The following is a 21,563-nucleotide window of genomic DNA, read 5'->3' on the forward strand; positions in this document are numbered from 1 at the left end:
CATATGCTATTTCTTCTTGAAACTACTGTTGAACAGTGAGTGGTGAAGACCTAATACACTTAATGAAGTAATCCTGTGTTGGCACCAGGGCAATAATGAGATGTAAAATGACTAGGCCTTCAAAATAAGATTCACAAAACACCAAGCTGAGTGGTTCACAACACAAATTTGATGGCACTTTTTGGTGTCCAAGAGCATCAAATGTTGGCTGGCAAGAATACAGATATTTAACTAGCAGAAAAGTTTTCAAAGGAATTAGGGCCACATTGTTTATCTGAGCTGGGAAAGGGATTATTAGATCTTAAGTCAGGGAATGATTCATCCGGGGATGTCTCCCTCTGGGACTTGGAGAGTCTATTTCTCCCTTCCTTCTTTTCTCTTTAAAAACAAGAAGGAGGGCCCTGGCCGGTTGGCTCAGTGGTAGAGTGTCAGCCTGGCGTGCAGGAGTCCCGGGTTCGATTCCTGGCCAGGGCACACAGGAGAGGCGCCCATTTGCTTCTCCACCCCTCCCCCTCTCCTTCCTCTCTGTCTCTCTCTTCCCCTCCCGCAGCGAGGCTTCATTGGAGCAGAGATGGCCCGGACGGGCACTGGGGATGGCTCTGTGGCCTCTGCCTCAGGCGCTAGAATGGCTCTGGATGCAACAGAGCGATGCCTCAGAGGGGCAAAGCATTGCCCCCCTGGTGGGCATGCCGGGTGGATCCCGGTCGGGCGCATGAGGGAGTCTGTCTGACTGCCTCCCCGTTTCCAGCTTCAAAAAAAGGAAAAAAACAAAAAAACAAAAAAACAAGAAGGAGCCCCAGCCAGGTAGGTCAGTTGGTTTGAGCATTGTCCCAACATGCCAAGGTTGTGGGTTCAATCCTTAGTCAGGGCCCGTAAAAGAATCAACCAATGAATGCATAAATAAGGGGAACAATAAATCAATATTTCTCTCCCTCTCTCCCTTTTCCTCTCTCTCTAAAATCAATAAATTAAAATTAAAAAATGAAGAACTAAAGGCATCAAAAGCAGGTGGGTTAGATAAACTCCTCTAACAACCTGATGATTATATGTCTCTGATTTACATTAGTCTCTTTCATCTTCCCCTTACTACTGTAATTATACATACTCTATCTGCATTTGCAATGATGCTTGCCTTCTTTCTTTATTCTTATTACCTGGGACCCATCCCTTTGCTTAGGTTATCTCTTCCTCTTTCTGCATCATTAACTTCTTCCTCTCTCCTTGGTCATTCCCATTAGCAGCTCTTGTCTTATAAAATATCCCTTGATCCCCACATGCTCTACCAATTTCTCTTCACTTCAATCCTACATAAACTCATTAAACTCACATTCTACAGCAGCTTTCTTTCTTTAACTCCCATTTACTCTGCAACTCACACCCGCTTGACTTCTGCCCACCGCTCCACTGAAGCTGCTCTTGTCAAGGTTACCTGTGACCTCCTTGTAGCAAAATTTTAAAAGCAGATAGTTTTCCTTCCCTCTCTTATTTGACCTTTCTGTAGCATTTAATGCAGTTGATGGTTTCATCTCCACGAGCTCATTCTTCTCTTGGCTTCATAGCAAAACATGCTTTAAGTTTTCCTCGTGTGTCTCTGACAACTATTATATTTAAGAAACTTTACTGCTTTGTCTCTTCTCTCTGACTTCTAGATGTTGGAATTCCCAAGGCTTAAGGGTGGGGCCCCTTTCTCTTTATATTTTTTTCCTAAGTGATCTAGACCGTTCCTGTGACTTTAAATGCTATTTACACAGAGATAGGTAACTCCCTTCATCTCAGATCTTTTCCTTGGAGCTCTGTATTTGATAACTGCATCTTGAGACCCGCACATAGGAGTTGCATGGCCATCGCAACCTTCACACAACTTAAGCACAGTTCTAGATTTCTTCCAATGTGATCATCCCGCTCTCCTGCCGATCTTCTCCAGCTCAATAAATGGAATTATGATACAGCCAGTTTTTCAAACTCTTTGTTCCCTCACATCTTCTACTAAATTAGTTTCTAAATTTTAACTCTTGGCTTAAATATTACCTCTTCAAAGAGATCTTTCCTACCACTAACCTAAAGTAACCCTTCTTGTCATTCTCTGTCCTAGAATCCTGTGTGGGTTTTTGTTCATAGCTTTTGTAACAATTTGTAATCATACATTGACTTGTCTGTCTACTTATTTGATACTGGTTTTCTTTAGTAAGCTGTATACTCCCCTGGACAGGGACCAGGTCTGTTTTTTTCACCAATGGATGCTCAGGCCCTGACATAATGTTTGGAAGGTAAAGGTGTGTGTTCGGTCAATATTTGATGAGTCAATAAAGGACTGTTTGGATACTGGGCCTAAGAGAGACACCCTCCCCCTGCCAAGATCAGAATTGAGTCCTTTTGCTGTTAGAATTATAATTTTAATTATATTAAGAGATAGCATTTAAAAACCACCTATAAAAGCACAAGGAAAAAAAGATAATATTTAATAAGTGCTTATTGATTAACCAACTGAAAATACACCAAATTTCTTTGTATTCCAATTTGTTTATTGATAACATAGAAATAATACTATTAACTCATTTTCACAGAATTATTTTATAGGATGAAGTTATATTATTGTCCTTTAATCTTCTCTGAAGATAAACATTTACCACATACAAAGCCCTATTCAAGATGATGTAGAGATTACATGTACTATCAGTTTCCTTAGTCTGAGGCCTACCCTGCACTAATGTCTGAACTCTTATGGTTTGTGAACCAAAAAAATGCATTAGTCTTAATTGTTATGAGCTTTATTGGAAGAACACCAAATGACAGTGTTTTTGTAAAGTGAATAGAACTGTTTGTGCAGCCTCAGAGCCCTCCTCTCTGCTGCTACATGGTAAGTGCCTTGTGAAGCTTGTGGACAGCACAAAACATGGGCCCTCAGCTAGTGGCGTCTGGCCATGGTACTGAAGGATAACAGAGGTGAACGAAATGGCAAAGGAAGCAACTTCAAGGGAAGAAGTCAAGAGTCGTACCTTTAGATCTTGACAGGGTCATATATGCCTCTGAGAAAAGGAAACCCTTATGTTTTTAAATTGAATATTCAGCTTGGGGTTTTCATGGACTCTTGGGAGAAGGTAAAAGTTTTAGTATCTCGAATTTCTGTGACTAAGAAAAGCTGATGGTGGGTAATAGGGACTGATGTTTTTATTTTCTCTCCTTTTGCATTGGACAAGTCCATCTTTTTAAAGTATAGAAAGTGATGTGGAATGCTGGAACCTCAGGAAATACTGACTTCCCTTTGTCTTCTTTTGACATCTTCTGGGGCAATCAGTCTTTGTGCATTTGAGTAGTGTTTCACAGACTCTTTGAGACCCTGGGCAGGTGGTCCATCTGAACCCACGGGGCTCCTTGAATTTTTCTTAAGCATTTAGTAAGAGATAGCTATCTTCCTGAAGACAAGAATCTCATTTTGTGAAGTAGAAGCCTCTCCCCAGCGTTTAAATCAGAACCACCCAAGCCCTAAACCAACTGCTGGGAATGTGGGAAGTATTTGCTCCTTAAAAATCCACTTACCTCATCCTTATCCCTCTTTAAACAGCTGTTACTGTCTGATATGGGTGGAATTTGAAGACAAAGACAATGGGAGTTGTAATTGTAACCATTTTGGTCCCAAACTTGGGAGACGAGGGTCAGAGACTTAGAACCTATTGCTGCCCTAGGATGGGTTTAGATTGGGTGCTGTTCTGCTCTGGAAGATTAAAAAAAAAAAGCCAAAGTTTGAGTGACCAAAGGTAACCAACCTAATATGTAGGGTTTCATGTGACAGGAATAAATGAACAAACAAGATTCAGGACCCATACATCAAAGCCAGAGGAGTTGTGCTGAGAGCCACTGAGTTCTGAGGCTTCCTCTGCTTGAGTTCACTTTCACCAACACATCTTTGCCCATCTCAAAGGCACCCAGAACTGCTTCAGATGCCCAGCCCCCACCAACCAGGAATTTTAGCTTCTTGCTAAAACCTCTACTATCATTTTATTTTATTTTTATTTTTTTATGTTTTGTATTTTTCTGAAGTTGGAAACGGGGAAGCAGTCTGACAGACTCCCACATGCGCCCGTCCGGGGTCCACCTGGCATACCCACCAGGGGGCAATGCTCTGCCCATCTGGGGCACTGCTCTGTTGCAACCAGAGCCATTCCAGTGCCTGAGGCAGAGGCCATAGAGCCATCCTCAGCACCCAGGCCAACTTTGCTCCAGTGGAGCCTTGGCTGCGGGAGGGGAAGAGAGAGACAAAGAGGAAGGAGAGGGGGAGGGGTGGAGAAGCAGATGGGCGCCTCTCCTGTGTGCCCTGGCCGGGAATCGAACCCGGGACTCCTGCATGCCAGGCCGACGCTCTACCACTTCTACGATCATTTTAGACCCCTAATTACAAAAATTATTTTCACAAGGAGAAGTGATTTGGTTGGAATAGTTTCTGCAAAGTCAAAGAGCCAAATTCTCTTGAAATCAGATTTGTGAGCAGAAATTCTGTGGCTGACAGCAATATTGCTACTTCATTTCTCCATATCTAAATGGTAAAAGAGCTACTTCATTTCCGAAAACACAATTTTTAAAGCAGATGCACTAGTTCAAAACCAGCCTTCTGACACATGTACTTTTTATGTCCCAGGTATCTCAGTATAAGTCTGGACTCTATGGAAGTGCACAGTGATGGAATATTTCCCTTTCTTTCATTAACTCACTGTTTAAACTTGGGCAAATTATGTTATATTTTTGGCTGAGGGGTTCTTCTTTGTAAAATGAGGTAACCTGGTAAATAAAAGGTCCCTTGAAAAGTGGAAATGTTCTTTCCTGTACCACAATTTCTTTCTCTATTAGAACTATAGAGTTTCCCTGAATAGACCAAAAATATTACTACCAGCAGACTTCAATGAGTGAGCTGATGAAGCCAGGTGTTTAGATACCCATCCTTACAGCTGCCCTAACCAGTAAGAAACCCTTCCCTGGTTTCCGGTTTCTCTTTTTAGCATAATAAACAACAACAAAGAAAGAATACCAACTCGACTTGTATAGTCAGTAAATATCCAAGTGACTCATTATCTAAGTGCTGGAAATTATCCTGAAAAGTCCACAGTGATGAGTACCTGTGATTTACTCAGGTTTGACGTGGAGGAGTAAGCTGTTAATAGTTGTTGTCAACAATCCAAAGCAACACAGTGAGGAAGTGGGAGAGAGTGAAACTAGATAACTGTAGTGTGGAAACTGAAAATGTATTTGCCTCTAAGCATGAGTAGGTAGGTACATGTTTATTTTACTACATCGCCCAGTGTGCACTCTATTTTCCCTTAATCTTTCTAGAACGTACAGATTTAAGTGTTGCAAGGGTATGGGCACCACATCCCATGCTCTTTGGGAATCATTAGTGAACACCTATTTTATTGATTATAAGAACTTTTCTGTAATACAAAAACACAAAAATCAGAGGGTATTGCAAAACTTGCTGGTATTCTAGACATTTTAAGCATATTATAAATGATAATGGTAATAATATATTAGCCTAACCAAGCCTGACAGATGCTATAGACATCTCCAAACTTCCTTGCTCAAGGAAGAGGTAAAGTTTGTCTTGCCGCTTGAACCTACTTTTTGAATGAAAATATGCCTCAAGGTGTAGTAGCTGCCTTGTGATTCTTTCTTGTCCAATCCACAAGTAGTAGCATTCTGAAGACTGGCACATTGAAGATTCCCCCTTAGACTTTGCTTAATATCTGTGATGTCAGCAGGCAGACTTATCTAAGTCTGAGGTTGGAGCTCATAGATGCAGATGTCTGCAGGGCCAAGAAGATACCATACAAGTGAAGTAGGTTAGGGATAAGAAAAACTATCCAGGACAAGTAATATTTCATTTTCCACTTCATTCTACTAAAAAATAAAAGGCACATAGTAAGATGATAAATGGCTATGACACTTAGCTTCAGGTTGGGGAGACAATAGAGGGCAGTGGGGACTTTGGGGAACAGGGAAGTAGTTGCTACTAAGCTTCAGCTGCCTCATTAGGATGCAGCCCTAGAACTGGCAGAACTGATTTTCCCACAAGAATGCAGAAAAAATGAATTTTGTGAAAGACTAGATTCGTATAATTTTTGCAACTGCTTCAAAATGTTTGAAACTTTGTGAGAATTCTATGTGAGCCGAATAAAAAATTACATCCATGGGCTAGTCCTCTGTCCAACAGGTCATCATTTTATAACCTTGGATGCTGAGCAAGGAAGAACTTGTTAACTTGCACCATCTTTAATATGGAGAAAAAAAGCCCCAAACCAAGACTTGTCATTTTAAATAGGCTTTCTCAGATAAAGAGGAAAATACAAAAAGAAAAGGGCATTTGAAAGCAATATTTATAATGTTTGAACCACCACTAATTGTACTTTTATATTTAATTGCTGTAGCATCAGAGCCACAGTTCTTGGGTTATTATGAGAAGCATGATTTTGTGTTAGGACCGTGAGCAGATCTATGTGAGATATTGCTGATCTGAAGCATATGGTGTCTGTATAGTCATCTCGCTGTCAATGTGATCCTCAACAAAAGCTCACTGGAAAGATTCAGATTCCTCCTCATTATAGCAAAGATATGGAGCTCTGCATACATCATGACATAAGGTATTTTCTAGTGTTTATAAAAGAGATGTTTGTCACTTTCTGGACAACACATTATCAGGGTAAAGACTTCCATATTTAAAAGCAGAATTAAACTTGGAAAAGAAACAATAATACCTGAAACACAACAACATTTTTAAAAACAAAGTATTACTACTACATCATTATGTAGTAATAACTTAGAGTTTTAAACATTTTAATTTGCATTTTTGTCTCAAAAATGCAATAAATAATCTGTATTGCATTTAGTAGTGAGGAAATATGTTTTTACCTAAAAGTGTGGTAAATACATTCAGGTTTTGTTTAACAGTTAAAAAGTGCTAAGAAAATTAAATAAATGCATGCTCTTTTTCCTGGACTAGAAATTAGAAGCATGTTGAAAAGAAGCCACAGAAGATGAGATTCCGCAGTGAGATCAAGATCGGCAAGTGTGTAATACTGAACATGCAGATTTGTGAAATCCCCACCAATTACCACAGAAGCCTATGAGGTTCCTGTTCTAATTTTAGTGCCCAGCTTGGTTTCACTTGCTATTTCAACTTTTCAACATCCTTATTGTGACTAGTAGAACCATCAGCAAAACTTTTCCTGGAAATGTTTTTGTGTAATATCCACTCTCAAGAATTGCTTTTAGGGCTATTAATCACTTGACATGCATTTGTTTCTTTCTTTCTTTCTTTTTTTTTTTCATTTTTCTGAAGCTGGAAACAGGGAGGGACAGTCAGACAGACTCCCGCATGCGCCCGACCGGGATCCACCCAGCACGCCCACCATGGGGCGACGCTCTGCCCACCAGTGGGCGATGCTCTGCCCATCCTGAGCATCGCCATGTTGCGACCAGAGCCACTCTAGCGCCTGAGGCAGAGGCCACAGAGCCATCCCCAGCACCCGGGCCATCTTTGCTCCAATGGAGCCTTGGCTGCGGGAGGGGAAGAGAGAGACAGAGAGGAAAGCGCGGCGGAGGGGTGGAGAAGCAAATGGGCGCTTCTCCTGTGTGCCCTGGCCAGGAATCGAACCCGGGTCCTCCGCACACTAGGCCGACGCTCTACCACTGAGCCAACCGGCCAGGGCGACATGCATTTGTTTCTATTGCAGGGAAGAGCAAATGCCAAGTCAAGACTTAGGTCCCCTTCGTAACTCATTAGTACACATGAGATACCACTGGCATTTCTACATGTACCTACTGAAACCTCCTGCCTCTTCTTTGGGGGCAAGTATGTATCTCTGTATCCCCTGAAGTACTTATGATAATAAATGGATTACAACTGATTAATAAGAATATAATTGAATAGGTTGAGTTGTATGTGTAGAAACCCCTAGTTTTATCCTTTCAAAATAATAAATACCACAGAGTATGAAGCTGATTACAGAATCTTTATTTAAGAAAGCATGGGACTGCCTGGCCAGGCAGTGTGCAGTGGTTAGAGCGTCAGACTGGGACGCAGAGGACCCAGATTCGAAACCCTGAGGTTGCTTCCTTGAGCATTGGCTCATCCAGATTGAGTGCGGGCTCACCAGCTTGAGTGCAGGGTTGCTGGCTTGAATGTGGAATCATAGACATGACCCCATGGTCACTGGCTTGAGCCCAAGGGTCGCTGACTTGAGTAAGGGGTCACTCACTCTGCTGTAGCCCTGGATCAAGGCATGTATGAAAAAGCAATCGGTGAATAACTAAGATGCCACAACGAAGATGTGATGCTTTTCATCTCTCTCCCTTTCTTTCTGTCCCTATATGTCCCTCTGTCTGTCTCTCTCTCTGCCTCTGTTGGTAAAAAAAAAAAAAAAAAAGCATAGGACTAAGACACAGTTAGTAGAAATGGGTTAGAAACTAGTTTTCATTTTATAGCTCAAAATTTCAAACTGTGCTGCCTGCATTTCCCCCGTTTTCCTTTCTTTCTTCTTCTCTCTCTCCTTTCCTTCGTTTCTTTTGCATTATAAATATGTGTAGATAAAATATATGCAGCTTATAAGTTTGAGAGAGAGGACGTAAATAGGCATTATTTCATCCCTTAGGTATAGGGCAGTGGTCCCCAACCTCCGGGCTGCGGACCGATACCAGTCTGTGGGCCATTTGGTATCGGTCTGCAGAGAAAGAATAAATAACTTACATTATTTCCGTTTTATTTATATTTAAGTCTGAATGATGTTTTATTTTTAAAAAATGACCAGATTCCCTGTTATATCCGTCTAAGACTCACTCTTGATGCTTGTCTCGGTCACGTGACACATTTATCCATCCCACCCTAAAGGCCAATCTGTGAAAATATTTTCTGACATTAAATCGGTCTGTGGCCCAAAAAAGGTTGGGGACCACTGGTATAGGGGACTTCCAGTTCACTTACTAAGAAAATAATAACAACTAACAATTTTTGAGAATATATTATGTGCCAGTTAATAAGCACTTGACCTGTGTTAATTCATTTAATTCTCATAACTTCACTACAACATAGATTCTAATACCATCCTGCTATAGAGGTAAGATACAAAAGACACAGATTAAATAACTTGCCATGCAACTAAAACGTACATGAGAGGGACAGGGTCCCAATGATCTGGCTCTAGAGTCCAGGTGCTTAGCATTAAGCTGTTCTCAGATAAGAATTCATTAACTGAGTACAATGTGTAAAGCCAGTACCGATCCACAGATAGGGCTACATTGAATTATGTCACATGGACCTTCACAGAAGGTTTTAGTTGTGATTCTGAGAATATAGTAGTTCCTCATTTCCTTTCTCAATGTTTGTTGAGTAAAAGAATGACACATATATACTTTTATTCCAGCTTTAAGACTTCTTCCTTCGTTAGCATTTCTTTCTGCTCTTTTCTGTGTCCTTTTCTTGAACGCAGTTTTCTCCTTTTCTCTGCTCAGTGCAACCCCACTCAGGTTTCAAGACATAGCTCAATTCTATGAGTCAGAAGTTGTTTTAACTTCTATCATGACTCTTTCATAATGCCCTTTGCCCTGATTTCTGCTCCTTTGTGTCCCCTCTTTTTTTTTATATTGATTGATTTTTAGAGAGAGAGGAAGGGAGAGAGAAACATCAATTTGTTGTTCCACTCATTTATGCATTTATTAGTTGATTCTTGTATGTGCCTTGATTGGGGATTGAACCCACAGCCTTGCCATATTGTGACAATGCTCTAACCAACTGAGCTACCCGGCCAGGACTCTAACTTGTTAATGACTTTATTAAAAATTTTCTTTTTCTCCCTCTGTCTTCCTTTCTCCTCCTTTGTCTCTCTAGACTCACTAATGAGTAAAAAAAGCCATTGGATTCATGTTGCTAGAAGTTACACAATTTTTAAGGCTAATTTGTCATATAAGAGCCAGTACTATCAATATGTAAACTTCTTGAGAATTCCAAAAGTTCTATTCAGCATTTTTGTTGTTGTTGTTTTTCTGAAGTGAGAAGCAGGGAGGCAAAGAGACAGACTCCTGCATGTACCCAACTGGGATCCACCCAGCAAGCCCACCAGGGGGCAATGCTCTGCCCATCTGGGGCACTGCTCTATTACAACTGGAGCCATTCTACCACTTGAGGCAGAGACCCGAGCCAACTCTGCTCCAATGGGGCCCTGGCTGTGGGAGGGGAAGAGAGAGAGAGAAAGGAGAAGGGGAAGGGTAGAGAAGCAGATGGGTACTTCTCCTGTGTGCCCTGTCTGGGAATTGAACCTGGGACTTTCGCATGCCGGGCTGACACTCTACCACTGAGCAAACCGGCCAGGGCCCTTTTCAGCATTTTTTGACAGAGCCCCACAGATCTCCTTGTTCTCCAAATGTGAATCTATTAATCCATTTATATGTTCTAATTGGGAAATATGCAGGGTGTGGCAAAAGTAGGTTTACAATTGTATGTGAAACAGAGTTTATTCTGTATTATTTATTAATTATTATATTATTTTGCATACAACCAACTGTAAACCTACTTTTGCCCCATCCTGTATTCTAAATTCTGAATAATCACTTTACAAATATAGTTTGGAACATTTTATAATTTTAAGCCTTCCTTTTATTTTTCACTGTGTTTTATACTCTTACAACCTTTTTTTTTTTTGTATTTTTCTGAAGCTGAAAACGGGGAGAGACAGTCAGACAGACTCCCGCATGCGCCCGACCGGGATCCACCAGGCACGCCCACCAGGGGGCAACGCTCTGCCCACCAGGGGGCGATGCTCTGCCCCTCCGGGGCGTCGCTCTGTTGCGACCAGAGCCACTCTAGCGCCTGGGGCAGAGGCCAAGGAGCCATCCCCAGTGCCCCGGCCATCTTTGCTCCGATGAAGCCTCGGCTGTGGGAGGGGAAGAGAGAGACAGAGAGGAAGGAGAGGGGGAGGGGTGGAGAAGCAGATGGGCGCTTCTCCTGTGTACCCTGGCCGGGAATTGAACCCGGGACTTCTGCATGCCAGGCCGACGCTCTACCACTGAGCCAACCGGCCAGGGCCTCTTACAACCTTTTAAAATGAATTTTTTTTGTTCTGATGAGAAAGGCAGAGTAATATTATTTCTCTCATGATGGAAATGATGAAAGTGAACCTTAGAGAATTTAAACAGAACCTAAGAGAGTATTGAAATTTTCTAGCCACTTACGTTTTTCTCATTTGTTGGTATATACTGTGTTTTCTTTTCAGGAGTAAGGTGAAATTAATGTCTTAGATGGAAAGACGAGAAATACCACTGCTTCTTGGGATTTGTTTTTCTGTTTTAGAAAGAGAGAAGCATGTGATGTAGGAGAAACATCTGAAATAAAAGAGAATGACAGAGTCCTTCAATGGAGTCTTCTAATCATGGGCTTCAAGTTGTGTAAATACAGTGTGTCTGTAAAGTCATGGTGCACTTTTGATTGATCACAGGAAAGCAACAAAAGACGATAGAAATGTGAAATCTGCACCAAATAAAAGGAAAATTCTCCCAGTTTCATACCTATTCAGTGCAGTTTGATGTGGGCTCACGCACAGATTTTTTAGGGCTCCTTAGGTAGCTATCCCGTATAGCCTCTACAGACTGGTCACTGACTGATGGCCTACCAGAACGGGGTTTCTCCACCAAACTGACGGTTTCCTTCAACTGCTTATCCCACGGAGTAATGTTATTCCTACATGGTGGTGCTTCATTATAAACGCGCCGATATTCACGTTGCACTTTGGTCACACATTCGAATTTAGCGAGCCACAGAACACACTGAACTTTCCTCTGTACCGTCCATATCTCTACTGGCATGGCTGTGGGCTGCTCTGCTGTATACACGGTGTTACGTCATCATCTGCGCATGCGCACGTGCTGCCACAACATCCTACAGAAACTAGGAGGATTTTCCTTTTATTTGGTGCAGATTTCACATTTCTATCGTCTTTTGTTGCTTTCCTGTGACCGGTCAAAAGTGCACCATGACTTTACAGCACACTGTATAACCGAGAGTACAGAAATCATTTTTCAACAGTTTTTGTTTCTATACTTTACTTTTGATGGGTGCCAATAAAAAAGTCAAGCTTCAGACCCTGGCTGGTTAGCTCAGTTGGTTATGGCGCTGTCCTAAAACGACAAGGTTGTGGGGGCGGGGACGGGGATTAGTTCTGGAAACTAACCCTCATGATAGACGAGGGACTACTGTACATTTTTTAAAAAGATTTTATTTATTGATTCCACAGAGAGAGGAGGGCAGGGATGTGAGAAGTAGCTGCTTCACTCTAGGTGCCCATTGGTTGTTTTATCATATGTGCCCTGACCGGGCAAGCCCAGAGCTTCGAACCAGAGACCTCAGCATTCCAGGTCAACGCTCTATGTACTGCACCACCACAAGTCAGGCTCCACTGTACTTTTGAAGGCAATCTTTCCTTGTTGGTGTTTCTTGATGCTATGTAACAACTTACAGCTTAGGTTTTTAAATCCTTTCCTGGTATTTTCAGAGATGGGCAGCTTCTACCCCCAGCATGCAGTGATGGTAGATTACAGAGAGATTTTGTACTCCAGGCTGTGTCTTCTGTTCACATTCTCCTGCTTCCTAGAGGCTTTCTCTGTAGAGTCTCCATTCTCTGGAGCCTTTTTATATCAAGTCTGTTTTCTGAGATTGTCATCTGGCCCCAGTGGGAGGATGCCTATGAGTTTTACTTATGACAGTTATTGAATGTGTTTTCTTGCTCTTGGTGGGTACATAAGGCATGAGCATGTTTGTGCTGGTACCAAGTACTAAATGAAAGTCAATAACCAATTCAGAGCTCATCTCACAAGGCCTCCTTGCATTTTTTTTTTTTTTGGTAACAATTAAGTAACATGATTTTGGTTATATTTTATTTATTGCTGGATTTCTGGGGTGGAGCCTGGACTCCCAGAATTTATTGAGTAAAGAGCTCAGCACAGTAAGGGACACAGGAGCACTCATAAAGACCAGTATCTCCTTCTCCTTCTCCTCCTCCTCCTCCGTCATCATCATCGTCATCAATTTCTGAGTTGAACATGTCTTAGTTTGGGACTTTATTTAGGGGTATTATTTACAATATGAACACTGAAGTTGCACAGTAGGTCATAACTCTTCCACACAGTTGAATGTGTCCATCTGGAAACCACCTGATTGTAAATGTCTCATCTGTATATACCTTGATTCTCTTCCATGTCAGGCTCCAGCCAAATGCTAGGAAAATACTTCCTTGGTGGGGCTTTGAAATTCCATGGTATTTATCACTAGAACTCTTCAAGACTCCTTTCTCATTCAACTCATGTCAGATAGCTATAAAAATGTTAGTTTGGTTTCCAATGTTAAATCCCAGTAACCAAGACAAACTAAATAAAATGCAGCTAAACTTTGTTACTTAATTATTAGCTAAAAAATGCAAAGGGGTCTTGTGAGATGAGCTCTGAGCTGGTTATTGACTTCTGTTCAGTGTTTGGTACCAGCGAGTCCCTGAGTTGCCAAGCTTGCTGTGATAATGACGGCTATTCATCTTTGGACAATAGGGCCTATGACAGAATGCTTCAAAGCCAAGCACAGGGAGTAGTAAACATTTGTTCTAGACAATGCCTAGAAATTGATCTAATAGGAAAGCCTTAATAACAGCTAAAATTTGTGTGGATAGTGGAAAAATGTGAAGTTTTTGGAGTCAGGCCTGGCTTTGCACATGAATAACAAGATATGAACAAGTAATTTAAGCTCTGTGGGCCTCAGTTTGCTCATCCACAAAGTGGACAGAAGAGTACTTAGCTTCTGGGTGTTATAAGATTTAAACATCATAGAGGTAATTTTTTCCAACATTAAGTCTATCATATTCCATGCCCCCAGTAAGTAGTATTTGTAGAGACTATTATTTCTTTGTTTTCTAAAATCTAGAACAACTTTGGTTATTAATGCCCTATGATTTAGTAAGAGCTCTTTGCAGGAAAAACAAAAATACTTAAAAAAAAACCCACAGGAAAACCTCATTTAATGAACCCATCCAAGACAAGAATGAAAAAAAATTACTTTTAGGTTTGAGAAATATATTATCCATGGCTACTCCATATTATAATTTTTAACTAAACTTTGGGGATCCTGCTTCACTGCCCATACATAACAGCTTATTCTCTGGATCATCATTACGGCCTCCTCACAGCATTTTAACCTTGCTGTTAACTATTGGGCTCATTTCCAAAGTTCATACTATTCCAGTCGATTTGTGAGAGAAAAAACTTTGGCAGTAATGATCATGAGACTGTGACAACATGCTGAGAGAAGTAACTAATTAAAGGAAATAAGTAAGAAGGAGAAATCCAAAGAAGTGAGAGGTGACATTGAAAGAAATGAGAAGGGAAATTACAATAGAAACAAATCCAACGCAGAAACAACCAAAAGATACCAAATGTGGAGCTCAGACTAAGAAAAAACAGTTACGTGTCTTGTGAGTTATGACACTTCTTAAGACAACAGACGAGGGCACTGGAGAGGGTGAGTTGGTGGGACAGAGATACAGAAAACCTGGCTGGGGAGGCGGAGAGCATGGGAGGGTAGCTGAGGTTGTAGTTGCCAGAATGAAATCTCCTGGATCAAGTCAGAGTGTGGGAGGTAATAGTGTCTTTATTTTTCCACTTCTGGTAGTGTCTGTCTTCCTCTTCACCATTTCAAGCAAAACTAGGTGGCGTGGGAGCAGGGACGTATTCCCTTTTGAGGAATCACCTAGCAGATGCCGGCCAGGCTTCAGCTCTGAGCTTCATCCTTATGGAAACCATGTGTTCATATTTAGAGAAACCAGGCTATACCAAGATAAACTCAGGATTGCCTGCCCCATACAGAAGAAACTTGCCAAATAGGTTATTCCAGAAAAGTCACCTTATAATTTCAGAAGCCTGACACACGTGAGTGATGTCACCAAAGGGACAAGGAACACTAAACTTCCCCTGAAAACAAACTCTGGAAGAAGAGAAACATTAGACTTCTACTCTGGAGGGGAATAATCCCACTACTCGTTCCTTTTTTCTGTTTTTCACATCTTTTGTATGGTTTCTCCTCTTGATAAACCTCAGACGTGTCCCTATCAGACCTTCCAGCAGATGACCTTGTCTCCTTTTTAGAGTAAATAAAAGTAACTTAGATAGAAACTTCCTTGACTTCCTGTTTTCAATAGGACAAATCATATACCTATACCCATTTTTTCTCTTTCCTGTGTTCCACAGAAAGAGATGACCTTCTATCTGAGATAAATCCCACCACCTGGGCATGGATCCATCATTCCTGTCCCTTACATGTTCTTTTCCACTGATTCTTAGCACTTAGACATGCTCAGGTGTCAACTCAGAAGCCTGTAGCAGGTAATTATAAGCCTACTCATTTCCCCTGTATGTCTTAGAGATTTCTAATTCCACATGTCTGAGAGTGAACTCATCATTGGCCTCCCACAAACTTCCTCCTCCTTCCCCCTCTGCTCAGTTTTGTGAGCTCAGAGGGATGGCTCCATAACCCAGCCAAATGTCTTGCTAGAAATCTGGAAATTATCCTTGATTCCTCCTTTCTGATCAACCTTCCTCCCCCCTCCTCTCCCTCCCTACCATAGCAAACAAAAGAGCAAATCTTGTTGGCTCTATCTTCAAAATATATTCAATAACCAAACATTCCTCTCCATCTCTAATGCCACACACTAGCTTAAATAATCTCTTGCCTAAATGGCTAAAATTGGCTACTAACTGGCTTTCCCATCATTACTGTAGGTTTTTACTAATCTCTACTACAGCCAGAGGGATCTTTATAAAAATCCAAATATGATTCGCCACTCTCCTCACCTTTGAAGCAATGATTTCCCACTGTGCTTCAGATAAAGTCCAGACTCCTTAATATAGCTCACAATACTGCTCATGAACTGCTATTACTGATTTTTTAGTCTCATCTCTCATCACATCCAGCACTTCAGTCATTTGAAATGTCTTTCAACTTTTCTTAATTGCCAAGCTTAACCTCCTCTGGCTCCTAGATTAAACGAGAGCCTCGCCCCTTCATAGGGTACATTATTGTAGTTACTTGTGTCTGTCTTGCTCATCCAGTTAGCCTTCTCTCTGCTCACCCTAACCTCCTGTGCTAGCCACTCTAGTACCTGCTGAGTAACTGGTGTCTAATAGATTCATAGTGAGCACTCATCAAATCAGTTATCTTTCAGAATTTTGTTATTATTTCTCTTAATGAACTCAACAATCTCGATTCTCATATGGAGTCTCAGGGAATATAATCATGAAGCTTTTAAATCTCATGTCTGTGGTTAGAAAGAGAGATTAAGTTTGAAAGTTGCCAGAACAACAAGTGCTCTGACACCTTAGCCATTCTTCTTTAAGGCTTAAAGGTGTGTAATATTTATTCACAAAGGACTTGTAGAGAAACCCCCGTCTCGATCTGAAGGTCGTATGAACGCTAAGACAAACATATGGTCATTTATGTATAAAGGCAGTATCTGCCATTAGGGAGAAAGAGTCTTCAAGGGTTTTTGTTTGTTTGTTTTCTTGGAATAGAGAGGATGCTGTAGACAAGACAATCTTTGGAAGTTCTAATATGGCCAACATCATTTCAAAACCATTTGTTGAATACTTATTAGATATAATATTTCACCTTATGAATTCTGCAATCCTAGAGCCAGGGGGACCCTTTGCTGTCATTCTGGCATGCTTCCTAGATACTGTCTGGGAATGCCGTCTACAGCATCTCTGACAGTCATTACCTTACTTTGGTGGGAGAACTTTCAGGAATGAGGGTCCACTGCTGATGAGGCCACCTGCCCCACTCCTTGGATGCTCTTCTATTTCCTTTTCCCTTCTCTGAATTAGCATCTCTCTTCCTGTCACTTTGATATATTAGTCTCCCGTTGCAACTTAAGTCCTTAACTGAACAGCCTTTTAAATATTGGAAAGAAAGAGGTAGTGCAAGCAAAGGGGGACATCTTCCCGGAGCGTACAGTGTTTTGCAGGTGCGTGGTTGATATATTTTATATGTTACCTCACTAACTCCTTAAACAAGCTAGTAAAGTAAGCAGCATTAATAACATTTTACTCAGAGGTGAGTAAAACTTCCCCCCTTTAGTTATTTTAATGTGGAAATTCAATTTTTTAGTACTCTAAACATTCTGAGTCAAGAGCATGAGGTCCTAATTTATATCTGTTAATAGAGATTTGCATGGAATTGGTTCCTTTTCACTATTTCTAAAATTGGGAGCACAGTTCTTATTGTCCTAGGCAACTTCATTAGGATATTTTGGAAGATAAAGGCTTCGTCAGTCATGTTAATGAAAGTCTTTTTGCTGCACGAACACATCATGGCATTTGGAAATCACACCCAACAGAACTCTATTGCCCTTTTGAAGTGAGAATTTCTTTATTAGAAATGATTCAAGCCCTGGGAAAATTCTGGATTATTGTGTCCTTTCTGGATTTGTGAGAAAATGTCGATGCTGGGAGGTTTTATCACATCCAGAGAGTACCAATCAACACTACAACGAGTCCTAAACCATTAGGAGACTAAACAACCTGGATTAAAATAACATTGACATTCACGTTGAGACAGTCAGGAGTGGTTTAGGAGTTTGAGGATCACCACAATAAACTGTTTTAGAGATTTACTAACATCCGAAACTCAGTGTTTGGAAATTCTTAATGAGTAAGCCACTGATAACAAGTCCATTTGGATGAAAATAATATCTTACGCTATGTGCCTAAATTTTGGTTTTGCAATATTTGTAGGTTTTTAATAGGCTGCATTTTTTAGAGTGGCTTGATTTTTAAAATGTCAAGTCGGCAAGTAACTATTTTGAATGTTTTCCTTTCTTCATTAATTTTATGGGCGAAATTTATACAAACATTTAAAAAAATTTATACAAACATCTCACCTATAATTCAAGGTTTTTAGAAATGCTTTAATACAAAGTGGATTCTTTTGGGTTTCTATTATTTAACTCTGGGGATATTTTTTTCTGTTCTTTTATCAGGTTCTCCAAAGTACTTGCTGTTTAAATTGGATAAGTCAGAACTGCAGAATACTTTCCCAATGCAATTTTCAATGATGGTAACTGTCCTTAAAATTCTTTCAGAACTGGGAACCGTCTTTGTGAAACCAACAGGTAGGTGTTTCTTTAAACTATTTTAAATTGTGCAAGAAACTCTACAAAACAAAACTATGCCTAAAAAACTCACAGAAACATGTCAATATAAAGGAGAGATCTTTGGATGGTGAGATAATGGGTAACATTTTTTACTGTGTATTTTAAATGATGAATGTACATTAATTTTACAATAAAGAAGACTTATTTTTGAAGAAGCTTTTGTAGAGAATAGTATCCTCATATGTGAAGTGAGATTTCAGGTAAATGTGCAGGTGACAGAATGTTAAGCAGGAACACGGAGACATCTACTGATTATAGAAACAGATCGTGTCAGGAGAGCCCAGCCCCCGGTTCTCCGTGCTGGCGTCTTCACAGATCATGAATATAACTCCAAACATGGTGACAAGGTTTTGGTACTAGGCTATTTCTAACCCCTTGTGGAAGATCAACACCTTTTCCGTACAGCTTGGCTGAATAATTTTGGATTTGATCTGAAAAATTAGCTTAGTTCATCTAGGCTGTTTGCTCCTAGGTAATACATCTACTATTCAGCAATAAGAATTAACTAGATAAAAATAAATGACTGTATATACACAAAGGTAATTGAACTTGTCAGTTGTCCAGTCTTGAATTCTAATGGGATTGACAAGATTTACATTAGGGAAATCAGAGAAGTACTGCCCCAAAATATCCTGGGAGAGGTACCAAGTTCTTATTAAAAATACAGACAGATCCTATTAAGTCTAGAAAGCTGGCAGCAATTTCTGTCCTAGTGATATCTACTAAAAGCTGATTAAAGCTAGTAAAATAAACTCAAATATAGCCTCTTAAAATTTATAGTACACATTCAAACAAATATACACGTTCAAAAACAAACTTTTTTTTTCATAATTTCTTCATGTATTCATTCATTACTTAGCAAATGCTTTTCTGAGTATATTCTATGTTAGAGGAAAAATCTTAGGAGTTGGAGAATACACTAGAGGGAAAAAAAGCCCATAAAAATTCCTGGGTTCATGGAGCTTATGTTTATAGTGCTAGAGAAATTTAAAATACAACAACAAATAAACAAGTAAAATATATACTGTATGAAATGCAGGTACTTGTTAAGAAGAAAAATAAATCCAGGAAGTGAGGCGGGGCATGCCAAGTGGAAGGTGGGTGGGAGAAAGAGGAGTTGTTTTAAGTAGGGTGGCCAGGAAAGTCCTTACTGGTAAGGTAACTTGGTTAAGAAGTGTATAAGAGTGGGTTCCAACAACTTTAATATTCCCCTTTCATAAACCATTTGAGCAGCAGAAGTGGAAGAATATTCATTCAGTGTTTCTGTTGTTTTAATTGCACATGTGAAATAAACATTCTCCTTTGTGCTCTAAGATCAGTACCTTCAGCACAAGAAATGGTTCTTACTGCCCGGGCAGGTTGTCTCAGTGATAGAGTGTCAGCCTGGCGTGTGGAAGTCCTGGGTTCGATTCCCAGCCAGGGCACACAGGAGAAGTACCCATTTGCTTCTTCACCCTTCCCCGTCTCCTTCCTCTCTATCTCTCTCTTCCCCTCCTGCAGCCAAGGCTCCATTGGAGCAAAGTTAGCTGGGGCGCTGAGGATGGCTCCATGGCCTGGGCCTCAGGCGATGAAATGGCTCCAGTTGCAATGAAGCAACAGCCCAGAAGGGACGAGCATTGCCCCCTGGTGGGCATGCCAAGCAGATCCCGGTTGGGCGCATGCGGGAGTCTGTCTGTCTCCCTTTCCACTTCTCACTTCAGAAAAATACAAAAAAAAAAAAAAAGATTCTTATACAGAAATAATTACACAATAGACAAGTTTCCTCCAGAGTTAGATGCCTGGTGAACAGACTCACACCAGTGTCACCCTTCAGTGCTCCCATTGAATTAATACAATCGTACATATGGACATTAGTTTTTTTCCCTTTTCATTCCTGTGTTTGCTCACTGAGATTGACTATGAACCCACCGAAGGTAGGGATGGACAATGATATATTCACCTTATCATCCTCAGTGACTAGCCCAGGGCCTTGAATATTTGATGTCAAATATTCAATGATTACCAGTTAAATAAATTTCGAGAATAAAATAGACATTGATTTCAAACAGTTCATAAGATGACGACCCAGTGGCCACATTTACCTACTAAACTGTTTAAAGTGGTAACTGTCTTACACCATGATGACTTCTGGACTTTTCCAAGCCATATTTGGACCTGACCTGGCATCAAGAACTCACTCTGGCCTTGGCTCAGTGGTAAAGTGTCTACCCAGAGTGCCAGAGGTCGCGGCTCAACCCCCAGTCAGGGCACATACGAGAAGCAATCAGTGACTACACAACTGAATAGAACAACTAAGTGAAATGAGTTGATGCTTCTCTCTCTCTTTCTCTCTCTCTCTGTGTCTTCCCCTCTCTCTCTTTCTCAAATCAATGGAAAACTTAAAAAATAAAGAAGAAAAAGACCAACAAACCTACAGAAAAAAAGAACTGAAGATATGAACAGTCAGTTCACAGAAAACTAGATACAGTGCCCCTTAACAATATAAAAAGAAAGTTTAGCAAGCATTTTGCCATCATTGTGATTGCTGCAGGTTCTGTCACTTTGATACTTTTCTTGTAGAGAGATACAGTCAATGAAAGCCGTCATCCTTTCAGGTAGGAAAGTGATGCTTTAAGGCGGCCTGAACTCTAGTCTGATAACTTTCTCTTCCTGTTTCTTTAGAGTCCTGAAGTATATAACTAAGGACACTAGGCACAAACATCACCAACTTGCATGATTATGGAGATGGTCTGTCTGATGCTGAAAATGTCTCTAGTTTTTTGACAACGGCTAAATAACCATGGGGTCAAGTGGACTTGGGAAAGCAGCAACATTAGATGAACTGCTGAGCACTTGCATTGAGATGTTTGGTATGAGCATTTTCTTCCCCTTTGTATAGCTTGGTACTATCACTTCCTCCTGTTCAGAGGCAAGCATTGCTGTAGAACAGCCCTCAGTCTTCATATCTTGGTGTTTAAGGCCTTTTTGATTGACCCCACCCTCTCCCCCCAGTATCACTGCTCTCTGTATTTCCTTCCCTTTACTGCCCACAGCTAATCTACTAGCCATACTGGCCACTGAATGTTTCTGGAACATTCCCTGCATCTTTCTACCTGTGTGCCTTTATCATAACTCTTTCACTGAAATGCTGCTTTAGGATCTCAGATGACATCTCCAATGTGCATAATACTATTCTTAATCTTCCCTGTCAGGAATGTTCCCTCCACTTTCCCACAGTTCTTTGTAACTTTCTCATGGTGCGTGGTAGATGCTGTTGTGATCATTTCTTGGTTTTTGGCTTAGACAAGTGTGGGTAACACAATCTGCTGCATTCTGTATTTGCATATATATCTTATATCTCCTGTC

At 40.7% G+C, this 21,563-nt stretch overlaps 1 protein-coding gene across 1 annotated transcript in view; it reads left to right on the plus strand.

Moving 5' to 3' along the window:
- RASGRP3 (RAS guanyl releasing protein 3) overlaps positions 1–21,563 on the plus strand; it is a 105,034-nt gene that overhangs the window by 44,420 nt on the left and 39,051 nt on the right. The window contains exons 2-3 of the mRNA XM_066266887.1: positions 18,045–18,176; positions 20,880–21,067. Of these exons, the coding sequence (XP_066122984.1) occupies positions 20,998–21,067 (70 nt within the window). The 5' untranslated portion in view covers positions 18,045–18,176; positions 20,880–20,997. The remainder of the gene's footprint in view (positions 1–18,044; positions 18,177–20,879; positions 21,068–21,563) is intronic.

The sequence above is a fragment of the Saccopteryx bilineata genome, chromosome 3, assembly GCF_036850765.1.
Source record: "Saccopteryx bilineata isolate mSacBil1 chromosome 3, mSacBil1_pri_phased_curated, whole genome shotgun sequence".
Lineage (NCBI taxonomy): Eukaryota > Metazoa > Chordata > Mammalia > Chiroptera > Emballonuridae > Saccopteryx > Saccopteryx bilineata.